At 37.9% G+C, this 10,011-nt stretch overlaps 3 protein-coding genes across 3 annotated transcripts; 1 reads left to right on the top strand and 2 right to left on the bottom strand.

Annotated features, from left to right (window-relative positions):
- Nucleotides 1-288: 288 nt before the first annotated feature.
- Nucleotides 289-874, top strand: LOC106428823 (heavy metal-associated isoprenylated plant protein 47). The gene is made up of 2 exons (XM_022720149.2): nucleotides 289-413; nucleotides 495-874. The coding sequence occupies exons 1-2, from the start codon at nucleotides 341-343 to the stop codon at nucleotides 872-874; spliced, it is 453 nt and encodes a 150-aa protein (XP_022575870.2). The 5' UTR covers nucleotides 289-340.
- LOC106428822 (U-box domain-containing protein 12-like) lies at nucleotides 484-2,656 on the bottom strand. Its single transcript, XM_048774971.1, has 2 exons — nucleotides 1,045-2,656; nucleotides 484-854 (listed from the first exon to the last, which is right to left on the bottom strand). The coding sequence occupies exon 1, from the start codon at nucleotides 2,468-2,470 to the stop codon at nucleotides 1,076-1,078; it is 1,395 nt and encodes a 464-aa protein (XP_048630928.1). The 5' UTR covers nucleotides 2,471-2,656; the 3' UTR covers nucleotides 484-854; nucleotides 1,045-1,075.
- A 5,498-nt stretch (nucleotides 2,657-8,154) lies between these two features.
- On the bottom strand, nucleotides 8,155-9,848 carry LOC125604765 (geranylgeranyl pyrophosphate synthase 10, mitochondrial-like). Its single transcript, XM_048774968.1, has one exon. It carries the CDS (start codon nucleotides 9,618-9,620, stop codon nucleotides 8,568-8,570), a length of 1,053 nt encoding a protein of 350 aa, XP_048630925.1. The 5' UTR covers nucleotides 9,621-9,848; the 3' UTR covers nucleotides 8,155-8,567.
- Between the last annotated feature and the right edge of the window lie 163 nt (nucleotides 9,849-10,011).

Raw genomic sequence — 10,011 nt, 5'->3', positions numbered from 1 at the left:
TTACGAGTTATCATCAAACACACAAGAAGAGGAAAGATCTTTCCTATCGACAAGTATTATATGATGCGTTTGACTACAAAATAAAACATTATATTGACTTTTTCTCTCTGTCTTCGTGCTCAGCACAAAACATGGCTTTCGAAACAAGTACATACCGTAAGCCCGATGATAGTTTTCTTCAATCTCCACTTTAGCTAAAAAAGAGGTTCCTCATCAGGGGAAAATGAAGGTCTGACTCTTGCCAACAGCCTTGTTGCATAATCCTCCGTTTTGTTTTTAGCTCTTAACCTATTTCTCCATTTTTGTTTCTGGGTTTTAATGGAGCATTTTACAGAAGAAGATGTGTATCAAACTGTCAGTTAATTGTGACAGATGCAGGAGGAAAGCAATGGAAGTAGCCGTCAATGCAAAGGGTAAAATATACCGTATTAAACAAAGAGAACACACCAAGTGGTTTCTAATGAAAGAATAAAAACTGTGTACCTTGCTTGCAGGTGTAATCTCTGTGGCTATAGAAGGGGAACTCGAGGACGAGCTTGTAGTGGTTGGTGATGGAATTGATGCAGCTTGTTTGGTTGACACCTTGAGGAAGAAAGCTTGCTATGCCATGTTAGAGACTCTTGAAGAAGTTAGCCCAGATATTCTCCCTCCTGACGATGATCAGGTAGAGAATCCACAAGAAGAGGATGATACCGAAGATTCCAAGAACATCGAGACAGCTGATGATGATAACAACGGTACAGATCAAAATGTTCCACCTCATGTCTGCTTAGCTGAATGCCCCACCATTTGCTATGAGCAGCCACAACATGAGATGTATGAAGTAGTAGTCTATGATTCTTATGGTCCAACCACTGGATGCACAATCATGTAAATGAAGATCAACAATGTATAATCCATATTAGCAAAAAAAAAAGTATAATCCATATTCATTCAGAGTCAATATCTTTTGGTACATGTGTGTATATACAAAACATCTAAAGGAAACAAAAGTCACAAAAATTAAAAAAAAAAAAACAATCGAGTCTTCTTTAAAAAACATACATCAAAACATGTTGAAACCTGGATCTGTTCATTAGGGAAGATATGGATCCCGGGCAAGATGTTCGATAGTAACCCTTCGCATTGACCTAACCAAATGTTCATGAGAGGCTCTGATTCTAGCAAGTCTGCTCTGCATACTCCGAATCACGGGATGGCTTAGAGCCTCACGCACTCTACCATAATGCTCTCGGTCTTCTGAGAAATTAATCAGCGCCTCGGCCGCATTATCCCTAAGCTCTTCCGACTCATCCCCCAACCATTCAATCAGAATCGGTATCATACCAGACTCAGAAAAGACCTCACGGTCGTTCTCATTGTAACACAGCTGAGAAATAGCTCCAGAGATCCTCTCCCTAAACTCAAGAGACCCATCTCTCACAAGCCCCACCAGCAAAGGAATCACACCAGAGTCTCTAATAACAGACACAGAATGCCTATAACCCGCAAGATCCCACAACACATCAGAAGCAGCAAACTTGGATTCGTTATCACCTTCCCTCAAGATCCTCACAAGCTGCTCCGCTATCAAAACAGCATTACCCTCAGCCACAGCTAGTATACAGAACACATCCTCCGCAATATCTTTCCCCATCGGATCTCCTCCGGAAAGAAGCTCCACATACAAAGGAATAGAACCAGCTTCAGTAACAGGCCTTATATACTCAGTCTGAGCCGCTATGATCCCCAAGGTATTACCAGCTAAAAGCTTTCCCTTCTCATCTCCATCTCGAAACAAATCCACAAGAGCTGGAACCACTCCTGCTTCAACCAGCAACCCCCTACACCGTCTAGTAACACCAATCAACCCAATAGCGTGGCAAGCTCTCTCTCTCGACGCAAAGTTCCCAACTTTAACCGCTTCAACAAGTAACTTCAACCCACCGTTGTGAACAAGAACGCGTCTGCTCTCTCGTATCGTCGTCAAGGCAGTAAGGATCTCTAACAGGCACCATCTACTCGAATCATCTTCCCACGTGTTCAACTCACGTGTCACGATCTCCACACCGCCTAACCTAGCTAACCCGACCCGAATCGAAGATCCGAAAGTAACTAAACTCCACAAACACTTCACCCAGATCCTTCGTAACGCAATACCGTTATCATTCGCCTGCTCGAGTAAGAGCCCTAGCAAGCTAGCGATCACGCCGCACCTCCCCATCGTCGCCGCGAACTCGCCGCCGCGACAGGCGATGCGTCTCAAGCAATGCGCGGCGGCGGCTTGGACGGAGCGATTGGGGTCGTCGGAGACGCGGAGAAGGCCGGCGAGGATCGGGATTGCGCGGGTTAGGATACTCTCCGGTGATTGATGGGCTAAAGCTGATAGCTTTATAACGGATCTTACGCGAATCGGGGCGGGAGAGGACGAGATCGCTTGTTCGAAGCGGTTGAACTCGGTTTCCCAATCTGGGTTTTGAAAACTTTCCATTTCTGAAGAGCGCAGAAGCACGAAAAGGCTTGAGAAGAAGATGAAGATGGAGGAGATTCACTCACGTCTACGCCTACAAGCAACTAACGGAATGAAAGATTGAATGAATTGCATAATGATGGAGCCGATCGGTTTACAGTGAATTGACCGGTCGAATTCAATTCGAATTGGTTCATATTAGGTTACTTGTTTGCGCGGTTTTATGATTAACGTAACCGACTCTATGTCTATGAAAAATGTAACAGGGTTTTTTTTTTTTTTTTTTTTTTTTTGGCTCAACTTCAACTTTCATTCACCAATAAACTTAGTACAATCAATTAACCTCAACAGAGATTATACCACAATACAATGAGGGGATCTAGTGCCACCCATGATCACTTCCAAGGACCATACGCCACCTAATCCAAATCTCATTGTACCTTAAGCCACAGTGAGATGAATTTACCCTACAGGTCAGAGTAAACCATCTCTTCTACCACTTAATTCGACCAAAACGATACAAGACAACTAACACACAATGAAACTAAACCTATTCATGGAATTACAAATGCAAACCAAGCCGTGGTAACCGTATAATCCACGTGCTCTCCATGTACCATCAGCAACAACACCAAAGGCGCTTTTCCAGAACGGGTTGAGCCATCGGAGTTCCTTGCCTGATCCTTAGCCTTAAAACCGGACAGAGAGTCCGGACTGAGAAAGTCGGGCTTCGACGACAACACATACCGGCAAGATAATCTAAGCATTAAGAAGAGTGAAACTCATACCACCGGAACGAGCCACAGCATCAACTCCGGCGCTGGGATGTAGAGCTCCACCACGTACGCCAAACAGGGCTCGCTTCTCCGGTTGACCACTCCGTCGTCGCAAACCCCAATACGTGTCGTCTCTGAAAACCAGAGGACGAAGCTTCCTTCTGCTAGCCGTTAAAACTCTCCTCCGGTAGTCTCACCGCCGCGCAGGAGTGAAGATCCGGAGTGGAGGAGGCCTCTGACCACGTCACGCGCCGCCGTCGAGAGAGGATTCACCCGAGATCTTAAAAAGGAAAATTAGATCTGGGAATCCTCAAACCCTAAAAGCCGACCCACTCTGCCACCGTCACTCCGTGGGTCTCGCCGCTGCTCCAAAGTAAGTCCAAGACCGTCTCCGTCGATCTACAATAGATTCTCCGGGGAAGTCTCGTCAGATTCAGAACCGCTTGCATATCGACGAAGGAGTAGAGCGGTGGTGGAGAGAGCAAATAGAAAAAGAGGAAGAGAAAAGAGAAAGGGGGCCTCCGGCACCGACAAACGCCGGGCCGGAGCTAAAGTTTCAAGCTTTGGTTTCTAGAGAGATGGGAGAGCGTTTAGCGTAGAGAGAGAATTTTTGTAGTCTTTTTTTGGTTTGAGTTGTAATGTAACAGGGTTTTAGAAATGTATATATTGAATACGATATTACTGGCTATAATATATAGTTTATGTATCCGTTATAAAACTAGACTTCAAATTCCATGAAAAAACGATTTTTTTGCTGTCATGCTCATAGCAGAATAACTAATTCAACATGAATGGTATAAAACTTGAAGAATGAAAAATACCATCATTTTTTTCCTAAATTGTGTTCATCTGCATAATCAGCTGTTATCATTTTTGTTGCCTTAATCATTAGAACTCCGGTTTTTTAAGATCACTCACCAAATTATTCTCTATCGACAAAGCAATTTTAACTTATCTAACTAGATTTAGATCCGCGTTTTCCAATCGCGGGTTTTGGATTATATTATAATACAAAGTCTTGTTATATCGAAAAATATAATTTTTAACAGTTATATAATCTACGAATTAGTCTATTTGAGACTTTATATGTACACTTTTATGTAAGTTTCTTTTAGGCATGAGAATTATATCTGGATCAAAAAAACAAACCGAACCGATCCGAAAATATAGGTATAGTTCAAGTCCAGAGAAGATAACCTATTGTGTTTTTTTGGACCCGCAAGTCTTTGTTTGAGTCTGGGTCATATCCTAAACCCGATCATAAATATGTTGTGTTTATTAGGTATATTTGGATATTTCGAATATGTTTCCAGTATTGTGGATATTTTTTTAAGTTTTTGGTTAACAATTATAGATTTTGATTTCACGTAAATTTTCAAATTTAAAACAAAATTGGGTACTTTTTCAGTTCATCGTGTAAGATTTTAAGATTTTGAATTTTTAGGTATTTGAATTTTTTGGGTATTTGTTTGGAATTTCGAATATTTTTCAGATTTTTTAGATATTTTGATTTTTTTTTAGGATTCTAAATACCCGAACATATGTGGACCCATTACGTCTATATGAGGTTCAATAACCTTTTGATATAGATTTTTAACGTTATTATACAAAAATCTGGTTGATGAAATATTTTTTTGAGTAAAAGTATCATAAGGAATAATATTAGGATCTGTTAAAAATATTTAAAATATTATATGGTTAGAATGATTAATGGTATTACTAAAAAAAAGTTATACATGACTCCAACAACTTTTTATATTAGATTTTTTTAAGATTATTTATCTTTTAATAGTATTGATTCGTTTTTAAGTGAAAAGTATATAAAGTATAATATCTAAACTAATAATTTTCAAAATCGTAAATAATTAATACTAATATCGTGAAGTCGGGTTAACTTTAACAGAACCAATGAATTTCTTTTGTGAAGGTAACATGAATATTCAGAAAACTCATTTTCAAATATGAAAATATCCATCAAAACTATAGACGGTTGAAAGTTTAGTATATGATATGAGATTTTAGTGGAGAATTTTATATATGATATGATTACTTTATTATAAAGGAAAGAGAAAGTTAAAATGTACACATATATGTCGTGTAACCTCTCTTGATTAAAATCATATATTATATGATAAAAGTGATAATATAAAAACATTAGTTTCAATGCTTTTACGATTAAAAATCAAAATGGTAAATATAGTAATAGTAGTGATTAGGATTTAAGAGTGAGATTTGAATAAATAAAGGAATTGAATAAATTATTGTTAGAGAAATATATGGTAACATATTGTTAGTCTAAATTTAAGGTAAGACCAAAAAATAATAAGATAAATGAAAGAGTCCAAACAACTTTCATATGTAGATTTTTTAAGACTCTTTCCCTTTTAATAGTATTGATACTTGTTCCATGATTGACAAAATAGTTTTGTACAAAAAAAAAAATTTCTTTTGTACAAAATTGTGTTTGTACTTATATGTTTAACCCACCAATAGAACCCACCACTACAATTTTTGAACGATTTGATGGGGAAAATGCAATTTTCGATCTCAACAATTTACAGTGTAAGTATGAATTCGCACTTACTCTTTTTTCGAATATGAAAAGGTACGACCGAAATTGTTGAGGTCGAAAATGGTCATTTTTTCCGATTCGATGTAATAAGATATATCCCTCCAAACAAAAGGCAAAAGTTCATCAACCGTTCAGGACTCTGAAAATACGATGAAGGTTGATGATATGATACTTCTTCTGAGAGATTTGATATACTCTAGTTCGCAGCAACAAGTCAAGGCAAATATTTGATGAAAGATATTGTTGCGAAGTGCTAACACAGAGATCAATAAATCTCTGAAAATACGACTTGAATCAATCACTTGTTAAGACATAAGAGCAGTCACCCAGCCATTTAAAACTTACCAATTCAAATGTTACCCATCCAAACTCAATTCATTTTACATGCAAAGAAAATACAAAGAAAAGGAATTGCATACTGAATTTTATCTAAAATATCAACTAGATCCGATCCCATCTTTAACACGTTAATAATCAATATTTGATACTAATTTTGCCACTTCGTCAACAATTTGTATTTGAATAAATTTTTTTTTGTATGAATGTTAAATTTATTCAATCCAAAAACCATTTTACATCATAGTGTGTCTTTATTTGAATTTTTCAAAATAATAAAGAATAAAAAAATCATATGAACCTTCCACACTCGAGCTCTTGTGCTGAACCAGAAACGTAGGTCTTTTTCATAGCGAAAGTCTCCCAATAGCCTGATAGAACTCAAATACTCAACCTATTTTGGAGTACTGTTTTTTCAATAGTGCTGATGAGAGTTCCTTGTGTGGAGTGTGGCTCGCCGTGCCTTCTGCAATTTCGTTTTCTCCATAAACTATGATTAGTGAGTTGAAACAGGTATCTGATGACGAACAATGTGACCTTGTCAACTGTGGTATCACTGATCAGTAAGACTAGAGTATCCCAGTCTACTGTAAACTTGTCGTTCAGCACTTCTTTAGCTATGTTTGTCCAGATTGTCGCCGTAAAAGAACAGGTAAAAAAAGAAGTTTTTGAATAAATTCTTCATGATATCTTTTAAAAAACAAAAGAAAATTTTGGAAATTCATTTTTATATCCTACCAGATCTAAAATCCACTAAACTAATTAAAATTCCTAACCATTTACGCTCCCATTTCTCTTAGGTCATAAGATATCTTAACTGAATGAATTTAATTTATATTTGCAGTTAGCTTCTCAGTAACAGATATGCCAATAAATACTTATCACATTCATTAGAGTAGCTAATAGTTATGATAATAAAAAATTCTGGATCTTGATCGTCTTTTTCATTTTGTTTCTTTTTTCATTAAAAAAGACTTTTAAGTTCACTTGTAAACAATCTACATTCTAAAATTCGTCATGCTCTCTAAAGTAACATTAGTCTAGCTACATATCACGATCTTAATTGGTGAGAAAATGCATTTATTATACGAGCCTAGAGTTTAATATAGTCTAGATTCTATTCTGGACTAAGTGGTGATGCGTTCGATAGATGCTACGGTAGCATTGCTACCACATTATTCACTTTAATTTCATGGTCTTTTTTAGAAATAAAACTAGTAGATAACCATGTCAAAAAAATCATGAATCTCGTCACGAATTTCTATTTTCTATTTTCTTGTATCATGAATCTTGTCGACTGCATTCATCAGCTTTTTAATAAAAACCATTATTGTAAAAAATTTAAAAGAATAATAAGTTGCTAATACAGGGGAACGTGAATAACAAGTAAAGGCTTCGTTCAATATAACAATGAGAACTGGTTAGGGGTTTCATTCGCTCTACGAGCCTCTACCCTTCGCAAAATTTGTATATACACAGCAGAACTGGTTACTGGTTACGGTTTCATTCGCTCTACCCTTCCTATAATGTCGGTCGAAAAGCATATCTTTTATTACGATTGTTCAAGTAAATCTTTGAATGAGACAAACCCGCCTTAATATAAATCACATCCAAGTTTTGACTATAAAATTAATTATTCGTAAATGTAAACCTAGAATTTAATATAATAATTAATGAATTATCTTTTTTTTTTGTAACACAAACTTATATTAAGATGTGGAAGCACCGTAGCCTATTGGTTAAGGTTTAAAAGCTTCTACATCCAGGTCTGGGGTTCAAATCCTAGACTATGCAATTTATTGCAGATTACAGGAAATTCAGGTTTCAAGTCCCGGAGAGAGCGATTTATTAAACAATTATGCAGACTATAGAGGAAAGGCTTGCAAGAGATCTTCAACATGGTGCAAGTAAATCTGGCCAGGCGTGGATCTTCATAGGACGACTCAAGTGATGCAGTTAGGCGTAGGTCTTCATAAGGCAGGTAGTATTGTCGGTTGTCGAATTGTCTATGTAATATTTCCTATATCATAATTGTAAGATCATAATAAATCAGCGTTAAAAAAAAAACTTATATTAAGATGCTCAAAGAGCATAAAAATTTACAAATGAAGCAGAAAATCCCGGAAGCAAGCTCGACGGTAAAATAAAACTAGAAAACAATACAAAATAACTAAAAATAGAACCATCTAAGGACGAGTCAAGCTCAGCAAAATGAAGAAACCCGACGGGAAGCTCCACTTTTGTTCCCATGGCGATTGTTCGAAAGAACAATTGATAGTCGAAAACGACCCTCTTTGGATTTCACTGTTTGGATTTCTTGATCCAACATGTAAAACAAAATTCCAATTTTTCCAAAATGAGATATAGTTCTATTCCATTTTTAGGTTTGCATTTAACGAACATTTATCAATATTTTTATAAAACATATATCAAGTTAGTTTTGTCGATTGACAATGTAATCAGCTAGAGACAACAAAGGCGCCACCTTGTGTATATCAAACCCTTGAAGATGCTCTCTCGCTTCTACGTTCAACTTTTCAGCATATTTCTTCGACTTCTCCACTCCCATGAACCTCGGATACGTTAGCTTTCCGGCCACCAAATCTTTACCGGCCGTCTTCCCCAATTCCTCCGACGACTTTGTCACATCAAGAACATCATCCACAACTTGAAACATAAGCCCAATGCATCTTGCATACATCCTAAGCCTTTCAATCTCTTTATCAGACCCACCTCCCACAATAGCCCCCGCCACCGCAGAAGCTTCAAGCAACGCCGCCGTTTTGTGAATATGTATAAACTCAAGATGTTCCAACCCCACTCCGCTCATTCCTTCTCCGGCCAGATCAGCCGCTTGACCCGCAACGAGCCCTTCCGTTCCCAACGCTTTTGTCATCTCCAAAATGGCCCGGAGAACCCTCTCTGGAGGAACGCCCAAAGAGGTAGACGCGGCCATCTTCTTGACAGCTAGCGCTATGAGCGCATCAGCGGTAAAGACGGATATATCTTCACCATATACTTTATGGTTGGTGGGTTTTCCACGACGAAGGTTGTCGTCATCCATACAAGGGAGGTCGTCTTGGATGAGAGATGACGCGTGAAGCATCTCAACCGCACATGCAGTGGGCATTGCGGTGGACTCTTGGCCACCTACGAGCTCGCACGCAGCTAAGCAAAGCATTGGCCTTACGCGTTTTCCACCCGAGAGAAGTGTGTACCTCATGGATTCACGGATTTTGAGTGCTGGCTCGCAGAGAGGAACAGCCTCGTCTAGTGCTTTGTTGACAAACTTGGCCTTATTGACCATATACAACATGAAGTCGAAGTTATAGCTTGTTACTGAAGCAAAACTGCGGATGTTAAGGTGGCGTGTCAGTCTGAAGACAGACGCAACTTCAGTGTAACGCGGCCTGAATCTCCAAAACAAGAAGTGGAGAGAGAGAAAGATGCAAATGAGAGTGTAAACAAGAGTTTCTCTGTTTTCCATTTTCGGCTTTAGTTATTTGATCCTTTAGATTTGGACTTATGATGCCATATTTATAGTGGAGATGTGGAACGATTTAGGGTTAATTAATATATCAACCACTAGTATTGAGTTCTTCAAAAAAATTCAATGACGTAACAAACGAACCAACACATATACTTGTTGCAATTTGTAACATGGATTCATAGATTTCAGCGTCGAGAGAAAACTGGGTTAATTCCATCTAAAACATTTTTAAATTAACCCAAAGTAACATAGTTATCATTAATTAGTACCATGTGGTTGATTGAAGTTGAGAAGTAGTCAAAACAAATAAATGTTTACGGTTTGCATTTACTACCATGTGATATGTGATGCTTACATCTATAAATTATGCGAAGAAAAATCTAAATTT

This window comes from Brassica napus, unplaced genomic scaffold, assembly GCF_020379485.1.
Source record: "Brassica napus cultivar Da-Ae unplaced genomic scaffold, Da-Ae ScsIHWf_61;HRSCAF=101, whole genome shotgun sequence".
NCBI classification, from domain to species: domain Eukaryota; kingdom Viridiplantae; phylum Streptophyta; class Magnoliopsida; order Brassicales; family Brassicaceae; genus Brassica; species Brassica napus.
This window is presented reverse-complemented; position numbering and strand designations above follow the sequence as displayed.

Coding starts and splice junctions, on each gene's coding strand:
- LOC106428823 (XM_022720149.2), top strand. CDS start 341: ATGTGTATCAAACTGTCAGTTAATTGTGACAGATGCAGGAGGAAAGCA. Junction 414..494: donor AGTAGCCGTCAATGCAAAGG/GTAAAATATACC, acceptor CCTTGCTTGCAG/GTGTAATCTCTGTGGCTATA.
- LOC106428822 (XM_048774971.1), bottom strand. CDS start 2,470: ATGGAAAGTTTTCAAAACCCAGATTGGGAAACCGAGTTCAACCGCTTC.
- LOC125604765 (XM_048774968.1), bottom strand. CDS start 9,620: ATGGAAAACAGAGAAACTCTTGTTTACACTCTCATTTGCATCTTTCTC.